The sequence below is a fragment of the Rhamphochromis sp. 'chilingali' genome (assembly GCF_963969265.1).
Source record: "Rhamphochromis sp. 'chilingali' genome assembly, chromosome: 2".
NCBI lineage: Eukaryota > Metazoa > Chordata > Actinopteri > Cichliformes > Cichlidae > Rhamphochromis > Rhamphochromis sp. 'chilingali'.
Window position 1 is genome coordinate 37,383,781 of NC_137930.1, and position 23,610 is coordinate 37,407,390.

At 40.7% G+C, this 23,610-nt stretch overlaps 1 protein-coding gene across 1 annotated transcript; it reads left to right on the forward strand.

Annotated features, from left to right (window-relative positions):
* The first annotated feature begins 1,380 nt into the window (after nt 1-1,380).
* On the forward strand, nt 1,381-22,841 carry fech (ferrochelatase). The gene is made up of 11 exons (XM_080861901.1): nt 1,381-1,573; nt 3,444-3,534; nt 6,882-7,001; nt 9,146-9,294; nt 9,707-9,841; nt 10,240-10,346; nt 11,263-11,361; nt 12,363-12,470; nt 13,772-13,936; nt 14,944-15,003; nt 18,457-22,841. The coding sequence occupies exons 1-11, from the start codon at nt 1,534-1,536 to the stop codon at nt 18,592-18,594; spliced, it is 1,212 nt and encodes a 403-aa protein (XP_080718027.1). The 5' UTR covers nt 1,381-1,533; the 3' UTR covers nt 18,595-22,841.
* The last annotated feature ends 769 nt before the right edge of the window (nt 22,842-23,610 follow it).

Here is a 23,610-nt window from a genome sequence, read left to right on the forward strand (position 1 = left end):
ACATGTTCTGACAGAGCAAAGCAGTCGTAACAGGCTGTTTATGATCAGCATGGTAAGCCTTTGGCCACTTTTGCACCAGAAAGTGCAGCATAAAATACACAGCAGGTCAATGAACATGTGAAATGTTAATTATGAATAACTCATAATTAAATGCAGAGGGGCGTAATAGTGGGGATCAGGTTGGATCAGCTGCAGTGTCAGGTGATCAGGTGTGTCACAATTATAGAGCACATTGTGTGTTTCGCTTTTTCTGTTTAAATTAACGTTTCTCTTCTTGTTTCCAGCTCTGATTAAACTCTGATACTTTATCTCCTAACACATGTCTCTTAACACGCCGCCTGTGGGCGTGACCAGCACGGCCGTGGGCGGGGTCCTTTAACGTTAAGATGACGCCACACTGAGATAACGATTCTACGTTAAGCACGCCACGGTAACAAAGCAACAGACCGGAAATTGACTCAAGCTATTTCTATAATAAAAGCACGTGTTCTTTTTCTTTTCTTTTTCTCAGTTTAAAGCAAAAACAAAATAGATATCGAGCAAAGGGCTTGTACAATGCAGCTTACAATCCGTTTCTATATATAATTTTACTGTCATAAATACAATGAGAAATGTGAAATATATGTTCAGTTTAATTTATTCAATTATTTTTTGTATACTTACCTTCTTAAATCCCAAATAGTTGTAATTAGAGTAAAATAGTTCACTAATCTCTGGAACTGACATGGTTTTCTATAATTTGTGTAATCTTTTGTATGACCTTGTATTTTTCTTTTTTTCTTCCTTTTATAAATTTTGTTGTTATTTATTTATGTATTTACTTACAATAAAAAAAAGCTTCAGTTTTACTGTTTTTGTTGTTTTGTTTTAGTTTTGATTGATTTTATTTTATGTTGTGTTTCATTGTCTTTATTCTAGATTGTCTTTTATTATTTATTTTGGCTTTTTTTTCGTTGAACGTTGAGGGAAAAATATTGCTGAGAAGATTTAATTACAAATAATAAAATGCATTGACCAAAGACTAATACTACATGCTTGAATAGGAATGTAAAAAATAAAAATCCGACTTTAGGGGACAAAAAAACCTAAATGTCCTATGTTGTAATACCACTTCCAGTTCGGAAGTGCCTGATAAATATCCTTCATAGTGTAATCATTAAAAAATATAATAGTGACATCCTCTTATGAGGAAATTATCCAGGACACATATTTTAGTTTTTAAAGCGTTTAAATATATTTTAAGAAGATATACAGGTGAAATCTAATGAAAAAGATGACATTACATCAATGCAGTTTTTGTAACGTTTAGCTCGTGTTAGATTTTGTTTCGAAACTCTAAACCGGAAGTTGTTTTTCATTAGCTGTTATAACTCTTAACGGAAGTCCTTGCAGGCAGCCGGCGGTAGCTGAAGGAATCTGGCTGTGGTGTCGGATAGTACCGTGAGTTACTGTGGATCCAGCAGCAGAGAGTCTCAGCATCCAGCCTTAATCTTAGCAGGCGCGGAGACGTTTTTTGCGTCAGTGAAAGCGAACATGATGGCAGCCCTGGGCAGCGCCGGTCGTTCGATCCAATGTGAGTGTGATTGCGCCGCCAAGTTAACCTGAAGAGAAAACTTCCAAGTTTTACTGGTTTTCTGAGGATTTAATGTCAGGGCATAAACAGCATCACAGCGCTTATTTTACACAGTTTACAGTCACTGAATTATTTTATTTTTATTTGCCAGAAACTCAACAGCACGCTTCTGACATTGACATCAATATTTTGTAAATGTAAAGTTAGCTCAGGGGATAGCATAACAACTTCCTGGCCGGATGTGCCCCTCGCTTTTAACAACCTCCTTTATTTTGCCATATTACTGACTTTTTTTTTTTTTACCGTCACCGTCGTCTTTTTTGGAATACATCGAACCCAGGTTTTGTGTATAATACCCATGCGGTTAGGCGGAAAGGCTAAAATTATCTGAATGTGTTACCATGCTTGCTCTCTTATTTTGTAAACGTTGGTGTTTCTGCGGCTCATTTCCACAAGCTTGACGCGGCAGAGCTGCGTCCCTTTAGGTTGCCGTGCGAACGTGAGCGTTACATAAGGGATTTATCCCATGCCTAGGCTGCATTTGGTGAGCGTCAGGTGGCCTGAAACTATCGCCAGTGTGCACATACACTTCGCATTTTAGCGCCGGGAGGAAGAAAGAAAGACTCGAAGTTACACAATTGCAGCTCTGTGAACTTGCGTAACCTCAGCGAGCCCCCTGGCGGTGCGGCGCGGTACTGCTGGGAGCGGTTATGAAAGTGAAGCCGGCTGAACGCATCGGTTAGACTGTATAGTTATTATCATTATTATTAGAATAATAAAGTTTATTTCCACGACAGCTTTCAAGAAGTTCTTTCAAAGTGTTTCCCAGGATATTTGAAAAAAAGGGGCAACGATCTAAAGAAGAGAATGCACGCAGTTAAAACGGCAATAACAGTTTAAAAGCTCATTCATGACTTCAGCTTCATAATCCATAAATAAATCTGTAACAGATCCACTAATCTGAGACCACTTTAGGATTTATGGGTACTTTTAAAAAGTTTAAAGTAAACTCTGTATCTGCCAGGAAGCTGGTGTTAAGTTCACTCTTGCCCAGCAGCTGGGGTTTGAGGCCTGAGTGGGTTAGGAAATTATAACAGTCCAAACATGATGAGATGAAGCAAACAAATCTTTATTTATATAGACTGTTTCATCCCAGGTGGGGGCAAAATTGCCTCATTCATACTCTATGAACAGATTTATAACTGATTCAGACCATGCATGTGCACAGATGATAATGAATGAAGGCCATAACTTAAACGCACACATCTATCATTATTTTTTTTGTGTGTTTAATATTTTGTTTTTCAATAAACCCCCAAAATGCCCAGAATGACAATGAAATTTTAAAAAAGGCAATTAAATTACACGTTAAGACCAGAAAGACCAAAAAATCGTCAGCTTGAATCCAGCTGTGATTTTGTGTGAGCGCTTACATTTTATCTGCATTTCTATGCTCATATCAGTGCCCATTTATCTGCACAAAGCCTGAACCAGTGCAGCCATGACAGATTTAAAAAGGAGCCAAAATGCAACGGTAAAATGTTGTTGTTGTTATTATTATTATTATTATTATGTACTATTTTAATCCATAAGCAAAATAGAAATTAAGATTGTTATTACAGCTATAACTGTAGTTTCACAGTACTTCTTTGGAGAGTAGCATTGGCTGTGTTACCTCTGTGATTTTTCTGGAAGAGAGACTTTTGAGTTTAATGTAACAACAGATTTGCCTTCTCTTCACCTTAAAACTGATCCATGGTTGAACTCTACACTCATTACAAACTGATCGTTACGCTCACTCACTGATTCTTGAGCTAATAAAATCATCTAATTGTTGTTCCGATGAATCGCACTGTTTCTTGTTCTTCAGTTGCCAGGAGCAGCTTGAGTCTGAGTTTGAGACGACGCTCCACTGCTGCAGCCGCCGCCTACGCCCAGACTCCAGAGACGCAGGAAAACAGGTCACACACGCCACACTCGATTTCATGTCTTAGCGAGGACATCTAATTGAAATAATGCTTTACCTAGCTGCTTATCCTTACCCTAAATATCAAAAATGAATACCTACCCTTAAGCCTTTGCCTAAACCTAACCATAACCTAATTGTATCCCTGACACTAAAACCACATTTTGAGTCTCAAAAATGCCTTCAAACTTGTGGGGACCGGGACCACAAGGGCTGTTGGTCCCCACTAGTGATGTGCGATACCACTGATTTCCTTTCTGATCCGATACCAAGTAAAAGTCAGGGTGGTATCGACGATACTGATCCGATACCGATACTCTGTACAAAAACGTAATGTTTCATTGTATTTCATAATACAATATATAATTGTATTATGTAATTGTAATAATATAGCTTCATAATGATTACAGGACATCAGACTACTTGTTCTTTTTGCTTAATAATGTAGAATTATCATGTAGAAATAAAAAACCTGAAGTTGTGCCCTATTTGAACATGTTGAGAGACAGACGTCTCTCAGGGAGTCCTGAGAGACGTCTGTCTCGCCCTAGCAGCACCTGTCCCTCTCCTCCTCTTCAGTTCGCCTCAACATAAGCTCGTCATATTCTGTGATGTGATTTACTCTCAGGTGTTTGACGAGGTTAGTGGTGTTGCCACAACACGTCACTGTCTTGCCACATGTATCGCAAACCGCGCCTCGGCCGTTTGTGGAGGTAAAATACGTGCACACATGACTCCATTTATGCTCAGCCATTGTTGTGAGTGCGCACGCCAGGGGCTGGACACATTTATACAGCTGTGTTTTGCACATGACTATGAAAGGCGTAAGAGGAAATAGTTCCTTCCAATTTAGACAATCCGAATGATATAGTTTCTTTCCACTTTGTTCCTGTTAATGAAAAACTACAAATTTACCCCAAAGTACTAAAATATCGATATTTTAATATGAGAATTGATTCTAGAACATAAATGACTGGTATCAGAAGAATCGATATTTCAATATCGATCCGCACACCACTAGTACCCACAAGTATAGTAAACTTCCAATTTTTGGTCCCCACAAAGATGTTTATACCCGGCGTCCACAAACACACACACACACACACACACACACACACACACACACACACACAAAATATGAAATAGGTGTAAATGGCTAAAGGGGTCTCTAAACACAGAGTCAGTGCCAGAGGTGGGTGGATCAATCCAAGTATTGGTATTAGATCGATACTAGCCCGATAGATTCGTACTTTCTATCATCTATGTTAAGTTTGCTTTAGCTGCTCTCCTATTGATTGATTTATTCCTTTTATTTCAGAAGCAAAGTCTAATAAAACCGCTCCACACCAGTGTGCAGGGCTGTATACACAAAGATTCCTGACCTTGTCTAAAAAAACAAAAAACACGTTTCACAAAGCATCTTGAGTCTAAAAGAAGGTGAAAGCCTGTCAGGAGTGAGGAGGGGAGAAGACGTCCTGTAATGATTAAAGAACAAATAATGGTGGATTTCCTTTCATCTTCTGTGAAATCGTTTCTCCTGGTCTGACCTGCTGGGGTTCATTAGAAATGACAGGGACTGTTTTCACCAGTTTGTCGACATCTTCTCACACAGGACCCGCCTCACGCCTCTTTATAAAATTCTGTCCTCCTCGAGCTGACAGTTAAGCTATATTTATGAATGCGACAGCAGATTATTGGAGTTCAAAGCTCACTGAAGGGTTTAAAACCTTAGCAGTGAAACATGTTTCTCGGAGCTGCTACGGCTGTAAGGCCTGCAGTGATGTAGCGTCAGAGGATGGAAAAGCAGCAGGCAGATAATTCCTGCTGAGCTTTGCCCACATTGGTCTACAGCATAAATGCTTTTATGCAGTTTTTTGTGCATAAATACATTGGCGTCTCCTCCAAGCAGGTTTTCTTCTGTTAGGGGAAATGTTTACCCTTCACTACCAATTTTCATAACTGGACTTTCATTTATTAAAGCATAAAATGCATTTTTGTTAATGAGAAGTGGGCATAAACATCAGAACTTGTTGTATGTGAGGAAAGAAAGATAAATGACCTTTATTAACTCTAGTAGAGCAGGGCGATATGACCAAAAACATTTATCATGATATACATTTGAAAATTTGCAATAACGATATAACTGACGACATAATTGACACTAGACAAAATACTTTACAACTCCACAACTTTTATCAGTGCAAAAACCCATCAATGTATTTTCACTTAAACAAGCAGCTGTTTTTTTTGTGCATTAAAGTTATATAAAAATGTAACAGTGCAAAATCCTTGCTGACAGTTTAACCAAAAGACATTTCCAGTGGAAACTGGCCGACAGATCCTCAGCATAACCATGTATAATATCCACAAAACTTGAAGAGGTTATACACACACAATATGGTAATATTATGTTGAAGCACAGTACGTATCACTCCGCGAGGCTCCTGCCTACGATAGCCGTACTGCTCCAACAATCCATCAAGCGGTGCGGGTTCGTAGCTTAGCAAAGTCGTACTGAAACATTTGACAGATTTTCGAGCGCCGTGTACGACATAAAATCGTTTCGAGGTCAGTAAACAAAACCAGAATTCATACATAAGGCACACGGGATTATAAGGGGACCTGTTGAGTTTCAGAAAAATCAAAGGATTGATTTTAAGTGTGCCGTATTTTCCAAACAACACGGTAATAACGACGGCCTGCTAGCATGCTCTACCAAAAATAGTGCTTTGTTGTGTATTTGACGGACGAAAGCTAAATCAGTTCCACACCACTGAAGTTGGAGCATTTTTACAAACCAATTCTGATTCATCCGTTTCATTCAACGATCTGTTTTCGCTCTTCTCATTCTGCGTCGCCGCCATGTGCTTATGTAAACATAGGCACTGCGCATGCGCGTTTTACCCATATTCTATCGCGATATTTCATTTTCCTATCGTTGCCCAAAATTACACCAGTATTACCGTGAACGGTATGATATAGTACAGCCCTAAACTCTAGATCAGATTTGTTAATTTGCAATTGATTAACATTAAAATACAGACTGCTGAATGACCTGACTTTGTACTTTGTGGGGTGTAAACGCATTGAAGCACTGAGTCTGGTTTAGATCCTGTTTGGCTCAACTTTTCATTATTTATTCCAATAATTTATGCCTTTTGTTCTTAAACGATTAAATTTACCTAACAGAAGCTCCCCCTTGAAATATCTTCCCAGTCCCCCTGGCTTCCATCCATAATTTTTCTGACCTAGATTTGGCCTAGTGCACAGTTTCTACACAGTGTCACATCTTTTAGGGGTGTTAGATGTGAATTATTGATCGTGACTCTCTCCTGTCTGCAGGAAGCCGAAGACGGGGATCCTGATGCTGAACATGGGAGGACCCGAGAAGCTAGAAGATGTTCACGACTTCTTGTTACGCCTCTTCATGGACACAGACCTGATGAAACTCCCAGTACAGAAGTACGCACACAGAGATCACGCTGCCTTAAATGCAAGGAATTATTTGCAAATGTGAACACAAAATATAGTGACGCAAACAGCTGACCTTAGAGTTGAGGTGGTCGGTGTTTAACAGCTGGGATCTCGGTTTCCCAGCGCTCGCTCCATGCATTTAGCCCGTAATGTGAACTCTCCGGTGGACAGGATGTAAACAGGATATAAAGCTCTGATAAGAGGTCCTTCCTTCAAACAGTCCTCTGTCATCATTATTTCAGCAGGGCTTTGTGGGGATCTAGTGGATTATGTTATGCTCTCGTGCTTTTCTGAAACTCCCCAGATGTTTTCTGTTTAGATTATGTGATGAATTAAAAGCAACTGCTTTATTTTTGGGTTTACACATATGTAAGCACACACAGTGGGGGCGGGCGGTTTGAGGAAGTTTGTTGGGTGACGGCTCTGTGCTGTGTCCGTATTTCATAACGTCCCACTGAAAAGAAAAATCTTTGTGGTTTTTAGCAGCACTGATCCTTTTTAAAGCAGGCGTGACTGACCCAAGATCACACACTTTGACTTCAAAGATTGCTCCACCTCAATATGAATGTTTTATGAGCCACTTATTGACTTTATTTAGACCTCGGGCGGTCCCGACCCCGAGGGAATGAAGCGCTATAGCGAAAGTCTGGATATTTGGGTGCAAATGTGTCCTGTGACTTAACCAAGGACGTCATTCCAAACCAGCAGTTTGATCTGAACTGAGTTCACTCTGTGAAGAGCTTTCCAGAAATTAAGACCCGCTTAATGCATCCAGTTCAGGGTCTTGGGGTGGGGCTGTCACAGGATAAGATGCGGGGTACACCCTGGACAGCTCACCAGTCTGCTGAAGGGCCTCGTGCATGGTTTTGGGCTGTGGGAGGAAGCTGGGGTACCCATACAGAAGGACCCATGCTGTGAGGTGATGGGGTTGGCCACTGCACCACCGTGCTGCCCTGCACATAAATGCACATAATGCAACTTTCTGTACAGTTTTGGAACATTTTTAAAACATTGAAGAAATGTCAAAGTCGAACTGTAACTGAAACACAAATGACTAAACGCATTTGTCTGTCAGTCGGCTGACCTCGGTTGGACCTCGGGGGTTAAGCCTTTCTTACACTTGAATCTGTTTGACTGTAAAGTAGAGAGATTCCCATCAGCCACTGCTCCTCTTTGTTTGCTGCTAACATGCCGGCTTAGGATGGTGAGCATTTCAGCATGCTAACATTAGCAGGGGGTCAAATGACAGCTGTGTCTAAGTATAACCTCACAGAGCAGAGCTCCCTCCCTTTAACTTCTATTTCACCCAGAAGTGAAGCTCTTTGTGTGAAGAATCTCCTTTTATTTATTTATTTATTTATTTATTTATTTATTTATTTTTAAGTGTCATGATTGTAATCTCTGCTCTGTGTAAGAAAACAACACGAGTGTCCGTCTCCATGTTGTCCAGCACTGAGACAAACCATCCTCAGAAGCTGGACAGAATAATACTGACCTGCTAGGGGGTCGTGTTGTGCATGTTTTGTATAATTTTAGACCGTTTTGTGTTTCTGTTTTATTGTTTGGCCTTTTAAAATGCTCAAATATGACGGCACAAACTCCTTGTAACCCTGCACCAGTGCTCAGTAAGGTCTGTTTGTTCATCCATGCAGCATCTGCTCGTTGGACTACAACAGCATTTCATGATGTAACAGGATGAATCCAACTAGACCTGACAATAGAAATGTTAAAATAATAAATTCCTGCCATCATTGTGTACTTGGTGGTCACTTTACCTTTCCTGCTTCTGGCCATTTTGAGCAGAGTTGTCTGACAGGTTTCCCTGGGGTGGGAAACACAAAAACGGTGCAAACGTTAGTGCTTCTTGCTTCTCGCTGCAGAAAGTCCATGCTGGAAACTCTAAACTAGATTTATTGTCTGGTGTTTGGTGACGCTTGTGGACATGAATCTCACCTCCGTGTCCATGGAAACTGCACATCTTACTGACAATGTTAATAATGAACCTTGACCCTTTAAAGCTCCAGAAATCACACGTTATAGTGCTGTTACAGGTCATTTGCTTTTCTTCTTCTTCGTTGCTGCGCAATAATTCACTGTAACTGCAGCTGTGCGATCTGCCTCCCGCTCTGCAGTAAACTCGGCCCATTCATCGCCAAGCGGCGCACACCGAAGATCCAGGAGCAGTACAGCAAGATCGGAGGAGGCTCGCCCATCAAACACTGGACGTCCATGCAGGGGGAGGGCATGGTGAAGCTGCTGGACGAGATGAGCCCTGAGACGGGTGAGGATGCCTCACAGAGGCCTCCGCTCCTCCTCAAATCTGACAGCTTACATGGAGTTAAAGTCATGTTTGGAGGCAGTTTGTGTGCTTTTATTGAGATTATGGTTTGCTTGGCTGTTGTTGGCAAAGTGTGTGTGAAATGGAGATAGTAAGACAGCGAAGGAGTGTCTCCTCACACGCCTGCAGCACACCTCACTGATAACACAGCAGCAATCTGAAAGCTGACCAGATCTGTTAGAATTTGGTCTAAAAGCACGATAATCTTCATAAAAACCTCCCTTTAAGCTCCTGAAATGTTATTTTTATTTGAAGATTTCAATTAAACTGCATATCCTGCATATTCAAACTGTAATGTTGCCAGTGAGTTTCTCCCGTGCTGTCTGGTCATTGGCTGTTTCTTCTCTCTGCGCAGCTCCTCACAAGTTCTACATCGGCTTCCGGTACGTTCACCCGCTGACGGAGGAAGCCATTGAGGAGATGGAGAAAGAGGGAGTGGAGAGAGCTGTGGCCTTCACGCAGTATCCTCAGTACAGCTGCTCCACCACAGGTGACACAAGCAGGAAATGATGTCTGTTAAATGTAGAGAACATGTAAAAGGAACAATCAGAAGATTACTCAGACGTTTGTGTCCGTTAATGCCGCCACACCCAGGGTGCTGTCTGCTCTGCGAGCTCCTGATAAATACACTCTGTTCTCTCCAGACTAAATCACACTCAGCATGTTCTCAGACTGTTCCAAGAACGCCCAGCTCACACGTGAGGCAGGCACACTCTTCAAACCCACAATCCATCCATGAATCGGTGCCCACAGACTGTTTTTGGGTTACAAAATATGCATCTGAGGAAGAAACTTTGAGGAAATTTATTGATTAGTGATTGGCAGCAGCAGAGAGATTTTATTCCTGTGTAATGAAGTATTTCTCAATGTGTTTTCTTTTGCTCACAGGCAGCAGTCTGAACGCCATCTACCGTTACTACAGCAACAGAGCTGACAGGCCGAAAATGCGCTGGAGTGTCATCGACCGTTGGCCCACACACCCTCTGTTGGTGGAGGTTAGAGACACACGCACTCATTTTCATATCTTAGTGAGGACATCTAATTGGCATAATGCTTTCCTTAGCCGCTTACCCTAACCCTTATGATTAGGCTAATTCTAACCCTGACACTACAACCACATTTTATGCTGCAAAACTGCCTTCAAACTTGTTGGGACGGGCATTTGGTACAGTGGAGGCCAATTTCTGTCCTCACAAAGATGTCTAAACATGTGTGTACACACATGCAAAGTAAAACAAACTAGTACTGATGTACACGATTCTGCCAAAAGTATTCACTCATCTGCCTTCACATCCATATGAACTTGAGTAACATCCCGTTCTTAATCCATAGGGCTTAATATGATTTTTGACCCACCGTTTGTAAAGGCTTCAGCTCTCCTGGGAAAGCTTTCCATAAGGTTTGGGAGTGTTCATGAGAGTTTTTGACCAGTTTTCCACATGTGCACATGTGAGGTCAGACACTGATGTTGGGTTGGGCGAGATGGCCGGCTTGGAGTCTTTGCTCTAATTCATCCTAGAGGGTTTGAGGTCAGGACTCTGTGCAGAAAGGAATTCAGTGAGCTCCTGAGAGCGACCCATTCTTTCACAGATGTTTGTAGAAGCAGTCTGCATGCCCAGGGGTGCCTTTTATTTTATTTTATTTTTTTTTTATTTATTTATTTTTAAATAAATAAATACACCTGTGGCAGTGGGAGAGATTGGTATATTTGATTGGGTGAGTGAATGCTTTTGGTAATATAGTGTGTAAGAAAACAGAGTCAGTCAGTAAGTCACCACGCAGCTAAATGACCAGAAAGCAGTTGTGGTGGGTGATCATGGCAGCTTTTTGTCCTGACTGTGTTTTATCAGCTGAGGTAAATTTCACTAGCTGTGTTTATAATACACCCTAAGTGTGTGTGTCTGTGTCCAGTGTTTTGCAGAACATATCAGAAATGAACTGCTGAAGTTCCCAGAAGATAAGAGAGATGATGTTGTCATTCTGTTCTCGGCACACTCACTCCCCATGGCTGTAAGTATGAAAAACTACTATCAGTACTGCTCTAGCCTCAAAGTAACATGCTAATAAAATACTCAAGTTTCACTCACCAGAACTGGACCACAGACTTCTCTAAGCTCTGTACTGCATAACACTCATTATATTTCTCAGATAATTCAAGTAAAAGGCTTAAAAGGGTCATAAAATCGAGTGAAGTGACTCCAGCTTGCAGCAGCTGTCGGTATCACACCCATCACCCCAACTTTTAAACTTTAATACATTTGAAGGGGTGGATTATAAAAATGAGAACAGGTTTTTGTCACCAGACTGTAAAGTTTGGCATTTGCTGTCACAGTTTCTGGGGACTGACTCTTGGAAAGGAACGAATGAAGCCAGAGTGGGGTCTGGTCCTTATTACTGATGACACTGATCAGATGGTACTGACACTGACACTCTTATAAAAACTGATGTGCTTTCCACAAATTACTACTAAAATTTACTGATATTTCTCAGTATAGGCATTTCCTTTCACAATGGAGTAGTAGTATTTATCTCTAGAAAACAAAACCCACTTCATCTTCATTTTCTTTTCGTGTAAAGAAGTACACTTTAAAAACTATTCCGATTTGTTACCTGACGGTTCATCAAAACAGATGAAAAACCTGAAATATCTCAACAGAAATCAGTGCAAATTCAGTTTGTCTTTGCTGTTAGGAAGCCTATAAAACTGTTTTCTGCTGCTTAATTGGTTAGTTTGACAGCACATCTTTGGCATCTATATCCAACATGTCACCAGCAGTTCAGTGTAACTACTCACACTTTAAATCCAGGAAAGTCCCAAACTCTGCGATAGGCCAAGCTTCTCAGATGAGAGATCTGATTTCCTCGTGCCTTGTTAGCTTTCTTTGAACCATGCCATTAGGCAACAGAAGGTTTTTGTCCAGCTGAAGTACTTTCTTCCAGCACATTATTCAGGAACTGCTTAATGTGTTAATGTTGCTTAGCGCCGTGCTGTTGTGTGCCCTGTGCTGCAGGTTGTAAACAGAGGTGACCCGTATCCTCAGGAGGTGGGAGCCACAGTTCAGAGGGTCATTGAAAGACTGGGTCACTGTAACCCCTACAGACTGGTGTGGCAGTCCAGGGTGAGTAAACATCACTCGCTACGTAATTGAATAAACCAGCAGCACCACCTAGTGGTGACAGTGTGCTGTAATAATCAGGTAACGCTGCATACTCAACACTGATCACACATCAGTTTGTAATGCTTATCAATATGGTTTAAATTCACTGAGCGTATGCTTTGCTGTTTTTCACACAACTTTCATTGTCAAAATGCTTTTTTTGTTTGTTTGTTTGTTTTGTTTATTTATTTACTTTTTGGCATTATTTCACCCTGAGCCTGACTTTAAAAAGACAAAAACGCACATAGCGACATGGTCACCACAGGCCAAAGAAAGTCTGTGACATTCAGCGACTGAGTAATGATGGATTAAGTGACCACTAGTGATGCAGAGTGGGCAGGTTCCAAGTAAGGGGGGCATCAACACAAGAAACAATTTGCTCATCACTTTTAACTTTGCAGCTGCCTGGTTGTTGCTAAGGGACGTTCCAGACTCCAGTTGCCTAGGTAACCCTCTATTTTATTTGCCACACCATCAAAATACAGATAAGAGCATCCTTTGCTCTCATAGGTAGTCGCTCCATTCGCCTAAAAGTTCAGTAAAGTTTAACTTGGGATTTTCTATGGGAAATACTCAATGTCACCTAGGCAACCGGAGCCTAGACTGTCCCCTATGTCACCATCGGTGACAAAATGCTTTACTTCCTACATGAGCAGGAGCCCATCTGGTCACCGTAGGTAAGAATAGATTTGGGCAGTGCTCACATTCCTGGCAAATGTGTTCAGTTTTTCTTTAGTTCTGCAGACAGACTCTTCCAATCCAGCTTTACCTTCTTATTATACTTACATGCAGCTAAACTATTAATATTATTTAGACCTGGCCGGCCTGCTTTTGTGTTTTGTGTTGCCACAAGATGGAGCCACTTGTCTGACTAATATTTTTGCTATTTCAGAGTAGAAGCCCTCAAAGCTCCTCAGTGCTCAGGTCACAGGGCCTGGCAGCTTACATAATTCACAAATGATAAAAATTTCACAGTGGAAGAGGACTCTGAGCTGTCACTGGCTACCTGTAGGGCAGAATGAATAACCCAACAGGGTGAAAATGCACAGTATGTGGTACATACAGTAACACAGGGTACCAGAGATAGCCTTCCTGCAAGAAGATCATGGTATCAGTTTTATTTATTTTATATTTAATGGGATTTCAAGAAAGGTCACAGGGTCGTTTGCGTCCTCACTGAACCAGGAACACCTTAAACCACCTTGGACACGTCATCCATCTATAGAACTTAAGTCAGCCATGTCCTGTGTGTGGTCTCTCAGGTGGGGCCCATGCCGTGGCTCGGTCCCCAGACAGACGAGGTGATCAAAGGTCTGTGTGAGCGAGGGAAGAAGAACCTGCTGCTGGTGCCCATTGCCTTCACTTCGGACCACATAGAGACCTTACACGAGCTGGACATCGAGTACAGACAAGTGCTGGGAGAAGAGGTGAGAGGGGAAAAAAGCAGTGTTTATATACATTTCCTCAGTTTTATGTAAAAATTAACCGGTACATAAATACTGATTTAAAAGAACAGAATAAATCTGCAGCAGCCTTTGGAGAAATAAACTGAAGCAGGCAGAAAGTCAATTACCCAGACCTGCTCTTTCTCTAAAGTCCTTAGAAAGATTCATTAAATAGGGGAAACGTATTTATGCATTTGTGATCTACAATTAGGGCTAAGGTCTTTGTACTGGTTGTTTTGGTTAGCTAAAGTGTGTGTATGTGTGTGAGGTTTGTTTCCAGCAGCCCAGTGCCCTCTGTCTGTCTGAAGGCACCAGTAAAATGGCCACCAATCAATGTGACTGGTGCCATAAAGATACACATTCTTATACCCATGAGGAACCATCGAAATCGTTTCTAAACTTGAACCTGAAGAAACACATCTGTCTTCCAGTCCCAAGTTTTGAGGTCTGAAATGCTAAAAAAAAAAACAAACCATACTCCACCAAAAATGTGTAACACCTCTACACACCTGATGTATTAAATTCCTCGTGTTTGGATTAATTTACTCCAAAACAAGACTGTCGCATTAACTGAGCGTTTACTACCTTTTTTCTGTGTGAGTCTAAATTGTTGGTAGATATGTGCAGTTCCAGTTTTTCCCAGTGGGCTGGAGAATATCATGACGATCATTTTAACTGATGTGTTGTGGTCGTGAATCACATATGAGCTGTGGCAGTGACTGCATTTTCTCTTTGGGTCTATTGAGTTTCTAAAGCTCAAAAGCCAAACGAATGACTGCATAAAGCTATAAAATGGAGTAAAGCAGCAAATGCTGACCTTTTAAGTCCACAATCAAGAGACTCTTTGGTGTTCTGACTCCACGTTCAGAACAGAAACTCAGACAGGAGCAAAGGAATGAGGAAAAGGGGGGGGGAGGGTTTGTCCCCTAATTTTGCAGTTTTCTAAGATGTTATGAACATTTGTGATGTGTTGTTATTTTTCTTTCCAGTGTGGGGTGGAGAACATCAGGAGGGCCGAGTCATTGAATGGGAACCCTCTCTTTATGAAGGTACCTGTCACACTGTCACACACTAACCTGACCCATGTTTGCAGAACAAAGATTTTCTTTAAAAGAAATGCAGATGCCTAACATGAAGTGCCACGCTGGTTTTTAAAGTCATGTTTTGATCCCTTGCGTTGAGCATTTTGGCTCTAATGTCATATGCAAGTGTTGCATATATCTCAGAAACGGAGTTGTTAACCACCGACTGCCCTTTATACAGTCCTTTTTACTTAAAATATGACCATAATTGACAAAATGAGCATCATCATCAATCAAATAACAGTTAAAATGAGCAACTTGGACAATAAACCCATCAAGAAACTCTTCACTGAGGTCACAGATCAAGTGAGAAGTAGGGTCGTTTTTCCCATAGACTTCTATGTAGTTGCGGCTCTATTTTATAACCAAAGGAGTTGCCCTCTGCTGGTCATTGGAAAGAATGCAGATCCAGCTTGCATATATATTCGTAAAACAATATGAAGACTGACAACGGGTAATTATTAAAAGGTGCAAATAAATGTGGAAAAATGTTCAACCCCTTAATACAAAAGAATAAGTGTGAGTTTTCAATTGGTAGATAAATTTTCACTCATGTTCCCAGACTGTAAAATATTCAGATTTCTTTTCAAACTTGCAAACTTACAGCTCTGTCATCAAACCTTTTCTCTATTAATGCCAGCAGAAAGGACGAGTAAAGTAAATGACAACAGTATATGTACAGTAGAAGAAGAAACGAGCAAAGATAAAGTTGAGGTATGCTGCAATGTTCCCGTGGGGCATGTTCATGTCATATGACATTTCTTTCCTGTCGTAGGTGAAACCTTTTCGTTGGCACCATAGAGCTTTTTACCACATAACATATATAAGAAGTTAGTTCTCACAGTAAAACTTCTGAATCTGAATGAGGTGGATGTGATTTAACCTTCTAGGCGAACTGCATAAAATGATGAAACCTGTCATTTCCATTCCCACTAGGTGGCGCTCTAAGCAAAGATTATCATGTACATGTGTTCCAAGGCAGGACTTCTATCTATGAACTTTGGGGCAGATTGGGCGATCCAGGTTTTGAGCTGCAGCAACTTTTTGTGTTTTACTGTTTCATGACGAATCATTGAAATTTGCCCTGGCACCATGGAAACGCTCTTTAGCAAAAACGCAAAGAAGAATTCATTAAAGTACACTGCCTGGAAATTGCTAAAACTGGACCAAAGTTGCATTGTAAATTAAAAATGGGGACCTTCCTGTTGTGTTCAGGGTATGGCTCTCATAGGTGTTTTTATACCTTTTGGGATGACACACATGTGAGCCAAATTTCATACATTTACATAAAACAAGCGGCTGTTTCGTTTGACTTTGCAGGCAAGACCCATAAAACCATATTTAAGTATGAAATCTGTAAGGGGGTCAAAAGAAGAGATGGTCCTGTGAAGTAGCTGCAGCCATGAGATGGTGAATGAATGAGTGAATGCCTCCTTGTGTCCTTCGTTCTATCCTTTATCTCTTTCCTTCTCCATTGTCACTATTTTTCCTTCCATCCCTCCTTCCTTTCCTCTCTCACCTCCCTCTCTCCCTTCATCCTCAACCCTGAAACCCTTCTCACAACAGGCAACTCCTCCAGCTGTATCGTGTGTGTTTGTGCGTGCGTGTGCACAGGGTTTATTAAAGGAAAGGGGCAGATCAATGGGAACCTTTAGAGCTGACTACAGTAGAACTGAACCGCCCGGCTGGCTGGCTGGTCAGGCCCGCCGTGCTCAGAGACCCCTTGCCAAGTGTGTGTGTGTGTGTGTGTGTGTGTGTGTGTGTGTGTGTGTGTGTGTGTGTGTGTGTGTGTGTGTGTGTGAGAATCAATATCCAGAGGATGATTAGTTGGTAGTTACTGAAGGATGGTTTCCTTGGTGTGGTTTTTAGTTTCTCAGTGAGCTGCTGCCGTCTGCAAGTAGCAGCAGCTAGAAAATACAGAAAAATGCATTCATCAGGATTTTTACTGCACACTCTGGCTGGTGTTGAAGCTTCATTTAAAAAAAAAAAAAAAAAAAAAAAAAGTTCCCCTCAAAATTACTACACCTAACAACTTTTTAAAGCAATTTCAGAGTTGCAAAAAATGTCACCTGTAAGACTAAAATTACAACAGTTCAGGTAAAGTTTTGGAGCGCTCCTGTCATCCTGTATGTTTGGTGTAAGGGGATCTTAAGACAAAATTTGCACTTCAGCAGTTGAATGAACTATCATGTGACTATTGTAACACCCACCAATAGGTGCACTCGCTCCAGTCTAGTGCATTAGCTGAAGTTGTAGTTCATGTTCACTGTGTTTGTAACCTTGTTGAGTAAATGTTCATTTGCTCACAGATGTGGTCAGACACATCCACTCATCGTGGGCATGAATGTCGTGGTAATTCTGTGCTTTTAATGATATCTTTGAGCGGTTCTTTTTCCAGAGTGGAATAATTGTACAGCCTACATCTTTAATGACTATTTATTAAAAAAAACAAAACAAAACACTACAAGTTGGTACACAACTTCATTCATTTATTGTTTTTTCTCAGTTTCAAACACACATTAATTATGTATGCAGGTAGCAGCTCTGCCAGTTGCTTTTGGTCACATATCCTGCCAGAGGCTTGTTGATGGATACCATTTGTCTTGGCAGAATTGGTAGCTTATTTAACTTGGTCTCCTGGTGCAGATCTGGCTTTAAGCATAATCCACAAATTTTTCAATACGGTTGAGGTCGGGGATTCGGAAAGGCTATTCCAAAGGCTTAATGTTTGCCTGCTATTTTAAAACTAGTTTTGATATGCGTTTTTGATCATTGTCTTATTGGACCAACCACTTGTGTCCAAAGTTCTACTGTCTTACTGATTTGACAATTTTGGAGGTAGTCCTCCTCCTTCTTTATTCCAGGCCTATTAACGGGAAGTTAATATGCCTTGACCTTATCAACTTGAAATACTGCAGAACCTATAGCACAACATTAAAAGATTTAAGTGTACATGTATATTTGAGCCTGTGTGGATTAAAGAAAAGGATTAAAAGTTCTTGTTTGTCTATTTATTTTCTATTTAATGTCTTTCTAAGACATTAAAGATGTATGCTGTACAATCCTGTTTAAAACAAACACAGTGAAAAGGATTCTTATTGGCTTTTTACCCACAAAGGTTTCAATTCTGATTATAGTAACCACCACCATTGCTTCAGTGCTGTGTTCTTTATGCCTTTTAAAGCTTAATATATATTTGCTTTGCCGGGTTACAGCATTAGTTACAGCGTAGGGTTTCAGAAAGGTTTGCAGATATGTGCCCAATGTAGAAGTTATACTTAAGATGGCCTACTTTCTTTTAGCCTTTAAAATTAAAATGCTGACTCCAGCCATCTGTTTACTGGTTATATGGAGCCCTAATCTGTGAGGCACAGTTTGAACATACTTGTCTGACTGCTGATATTCATTTATCTCGTTCAGGCCTTGGCAGACCTGGTCCAGTCCCACTTGAAGTCCAACGAGCCATGTTCCCGTCAACTGACCCTGCGCTGTCCGCTGTGCACCAACCCCACCTGCGGAGAGGCGAAATCCTTCTTCGCCAACCAGAAGCTCTCATAGAAACTCAAGACACACATTCTGATGCAGCAGGGCTACCTGTGGAGGAACTCGAGGCCTTCTTCTAAAAAGCTTCATTCAAACGCACAAGCCCACACCACCTCTCCAACAAGAGTGTCAGTTAACCAGGAAATGCCACCAAGAAAGGACCAAATGGTTTCTGCAAATGTATTCCCACACACACATTTACTTTAGGTTTTGGTCTTTAGATGGGACTAATATCTGCCTTTCAAAACCTCTTTATGCTACTTAAATTCATCATTTTATTTCACCAGAGAGGTTAAACCGTCAACAGATACCATTTGGTCAAAGCTTGTGTAGATTAGAGAACTGGGACATCACATGACAGGAAAAAATTGCACTAAAAACTGCATTTCCCCTTACTCACATTCCATTTGCTTTGCGCCTGCAAACTTCCATCAGAGACCCCATTTTCTTGCCTCTTCGCTGGTGCTAAATGACTAACAGTCGGCCATGATGACACAACACGCACCCAAAGGGTTCTGGGCTGTCTGGCCATTTCCTTCGCCCTTCATCTCACCTGCTGCTTCACGCCATTGTCTCTCCAGGTGGTAGCCCCGCCCATCCTGTTGTAACTCCTGCAATTTGATTGGAGGAGGTTGGATCCTGTGTGATAGGAGGGTACTGGCGGGCTTAAGAGAGAAAAAGAGGTTCATATTTAAATTAAATAAAACTAAATGAATTCTTGTGATGATCCTTCATCTGCTCTAATTTCATAAATGAACCCCAGTGAAGCTGGGAAACTAGAGTCACACACTGACCCTGTGAGTGTCATAAGCAAGCTAGAAAAATACGTTGCTTCTGTTTTCCTGCTGAGGGAAAAACGGAAACCAAAACAAGTCAAAAAGCGATGAGGGATAATCGAACTGTTCACATCTTGAGCTGTCCGTATCGGTAAAGGTCCAGCCTGTGAGTTAGGGGTTGTGTGCAGCTATTTATTTTGAGAGCGATTGGCCCAGTGACGTGACCAGGAGATGAAACAGTAGCTGCATACTTTTTTTATTTTTATTTTTTTCAAATAAAGTAAAATGAATGTAATGAAGAGACCAGTCAGAAATGTGACTTAAAATTGTAGCTTAACAAGGAAGAAGTTACCATAAAATTGTGAAACTATATCAGTGAAGCTGCTCATGAACCCTCCATGAGGAAAAACAAAGAGGGAACAGACGTTACTGGTTTTTATAGTAGCAGTACTGTTTTCACAAATTGAATAACAGCCACCAACATCATCAAGCTTAAAAATATCTGGAAAAGGGGGGGGGGGGAATGACATTGTCTGTATCTGTACACCTGAAACTGAAGCTAAACCTAATCTCTTTAAAGATGAGGAAAGTAAGAAGGAAAAACAAGCAATTAAAAAGAAAAACTAAGTGATCAACACGAGATATCCTCACATCTGTTAAAGGTTTTAAAGGCTCGTACAGCTATAAGGCCGAACCGATTTGGTTTCAATGGGTGTAACAATTCTGAAAAGACTAAAATCATCATATTAATGCTGCTTACTCCCATTTTTCTATTGGGCATCACCAACTTAGAGTTTTTTGTTGCTGTTATGGTTTCTCTTGTGAGCCAGTAGATCAGTACTAGTTGAATAGTTTAAATCTTCTTTATCAGTATAGGTGCTGAGTCGGTGTCAATTCCATCACTCTCTAACCAGAGCCAACGTCAGAAAATGTCTTTATTCTTTAAAGTATCCCATCCTTTGGGGCATGATAAGAACTGGCTTCAGTTTGGAAGGACTGAACAAAATGTAGATGAGTGCAGAGAAGTAGCTCGAAAATGACATTTGTCAGGTGTTTAACTGCAGTTTACCTCTGACTGCTGTCTGCATATAGAAACAATTCATCCTGATATTATTGTATCCAATTTAACCAGTGATTAGTCTGAATTAAAGAATTCTATAATTGATTTCAGTGTGGGTTGATAAAACTCCAGATGTCGTCTCAGTGACTGCTGGTTTGATTCCACCTGACTTCCTGTTGTCTTGGAAATGTCCGGGATTTGGGAAGTGATGTTTGATAGTGATGTGTCGGTCGCGAACGAAATGGCTCTTAGAGCCGGATCTTTGACGTGAACGACGCGAGCCGGCTCCTTATCGCGAGCCGTGGAGTTTTTTTCTTTTCTTTCTTTCTCTCACCCTCTCTCTCGCACATTTTTTCCGCTTCACTCGCACGCGAGCCTTGTGCTTTGTGCTTTGTGCTGGGCAGAGAGGGGAGGGGCGGTAGTTATACTCGCAGTAGCACAGGAACAGAGCGGGAGGGAGAGAGAAAGAGAGCCAGGGACAACAACGTCAACTGTATTCAGTTGTGGATGATAAAGGATTCAGAAAGTTTATTCATGCAGGCCCATAAGATAGAGGATATGCATCTTATTTTTATTTATATTTAATTGTGTTGTGCTTTCCAGTGTTTTGTTTTGTTTCACTTTAAATTGGTTTAAAAGGAAAAAGCTGAACATTCATATAGTTAAAAGAAGCACGTACAAAACACAACAGAAGTGCTCCAGGATGCTAGGCACAGTGTTGAGCTTTTGTTACCTGGTGGCTACACAAGCCAGCAAGTACCAACGACTTGATTTGGTGTGTGGTAGTAACAGGTAAATGAACTTTTTTTTTTTTTTTTAATTATTTGAATATATATGAGTGCTTGTGTATAAATACACAAACAATACACACATGCTTTCAATTGTGTAATTTAAGTGATCGAGGTAGCTCTGTTTTGAAGTTCAGTTAACGCTAGGAATGTGTTTTGGAGTTTGTACGTGTTTTGTCTCTTGGGGCCAGCACATATATTTATATATAAACATATATAAATAAAACCACCAAGCAACAAAACAACCTGAAGAGCCGGTTGGGAGCCGAAAGAGCCGGCTCTTTTTAGTGAGCCGAGCTGAAAGAGCCGGTTCTCTAAAAAGAGCTGGAAATCCCATCACTAATGTTTGACCTCTGACCCTGTTCCTCCTTTACTGGTTTTGTTCTGTTATGCAGTGATAATGTGCCTTTTTTACACTGGCTGACTAAAAATACTGGACTTGTGCTGTGTATGTAAATTATATGCGTGCTTAACCAAAATGCTGACAGGAGAACTCCATCCTGAAATCTGAATTTGCGTGTTTCTGCTGTGGTCAGTGCCATTTATTTAAAAATACATTAAAAATAAAATCTAACCATAATATCCAGAAAGTAGTTAAACTGCTGGGGCTTTACTGCACATGTTTCAGTAATGACCAGTCTCTTTAAGGGTCTCCTCTCCCTAAAACTCCACTTTCTTCTGTTTGGCCACTTTCTGGAAGCTTGCTTTTTTGTGTGTGTGCTATTTGGAACTATGACCATGTGTAAATTTTGCAACACTGTATCATTGTGTCAAAAACAGGGAAGAGCTACAGATATGTAACATTTAAAAAGTAGCAAGTACAGGATATTTACATAGTTTAGAAATGATATGAAAAACTGAAGGCTTGAACCTGTTTGTAGAAGCTAATGGAGCTCGAAATCAGCCTTTTCATGGTGCAGGTCATTCTCATATTTTTGCCAATGCTTGCAAAAAGTTTCTAAGATATTTTTGCTCCTACATTTTTCTGCTTCGACTGTACAACACAGACAGAAATGCACTATACAACGTGTACTCATCCGATACCAGACGTGTTAGTGTGCTTCCACATTCTTTTTTGTGTGTGTGAGAGTGAAATGCGTGAAGTATTACTCAGTCTCAGTGACTCCTTTTTAATGTCAGCATCCATAAGCTGTCTAAAGTGGTTTGTCATTATTATTGTGACCCATGATGTGGGCTTTCAAAACTGCTTTGCAAAGGATTAAAGGAGTGTCTCACTGCTTATGTGCAACTAAAAGACAAAGTTGACCTTCATTAAAACCCTGCTAACAATGGGAAAAGGTCACAGCAGAAAGACATTCTCAGGGTGTGTGTATCCTAACTTATTTTCAATGATCCTCAGTGTGTCCGCTTGGACAGCTGGTGTGACTGTGCGTGCGTTCAGCTGAAATTTTGCAGTTTGATTTGTACAAGCAAACGCACTCTAGATTTCTTGCACCTCCTGTGTGCTTGTTGTAGTTTGGATTTTTTTTAATTGATTTATTTTCTTTGTTCCAGAGCACATAAACCACCTGTCTCTACTGTTGTATCATGTTTTTTGGACATGTACATGAGAGGACATGGTATTAACAGTGCAGTTACAGACGACAGCAAGTCTTCCTTCAAAATAAAATACAGTAATGTGAGAAAAAAAAAGTAGTCATTTCTTATTATTTCAAATCTGTTGTCACGATTATCATTTGTCACTAAATAAAGGGTGAGATTTGCATGCACCAACCATTTTATTAGGCACACCTGTTTAGATATTTGTTAATGAGCAGTTAATCATCCAAATGCCAGCAGCTCAGTGCTGTTCATACTATGATCGTAGAGCATGTGTGTGTTCTCTATCACTCTAGACGAGTAAACCAATCATGATAAAACTTTGCATAAACACTGCAAGTCCCAACCTCTATATTCCATATCTATCTATCTATATATACAGGGAGTGCAGAATTATTAGGCAAGTTGTATTTTTGAGGAATAATTTTATTATTGAACAACAACCATGTTCTCAATGAACCCAAAAAAACTCATTAATATCTGTGTGTGCAGGTGACTATTACTGTGCATAATTATTAGGCAACTTAACAAAAAACAAATATATACCCATTTCAATTATTTATTTTTACCAGTGAAACCAATATAACATCTCCACATTCACAAATATACATTTCTGACATTCAAAAACAAAACCAAAACAAATCAGCGACCAATATAGCCACCTTTCTTTGCAAGGACACTCAAAAGCCTGCCATCCATGGATTCTGTCAGTGTTTTGATCTGTTCACCATCAACATTGCGTGCAGCAGCAACCACAGCCTCCCAGACACTGTTCAGAGAGGTGTACTGTTTTCCCTCCTTGTAAATCTCACATGTGATGAAGGACCACAGGTTCTCAATGGGGTTC

What these genes read in the sequence shown, in the direction of transcription:
- fech (XM_080861901.1), top strand. Translation starts at nt 1,534, where the DNA reads ATGATGGCAGCCCTGGGCAGCGCCGGTCGTTCGATCCAAT. An exon ending in GTACAGCTGCTCCACCACAG is followed by an intron (nt 9,842 to 10,239) that starts GTGACACAAGCA and finishes TTTTGCTCACAG; the next exon opens with GCAGCAGTCTGAACGCCATC. An exon ending in CACACTCACTCCCCATGGCT is followed by an intron (nt 11,362 to 12,362) that starts GTAAGTATGAAA and finishes CCTGTGCTGCAG; the next exon opens with GTTGTAAACAGAGGTGACCC.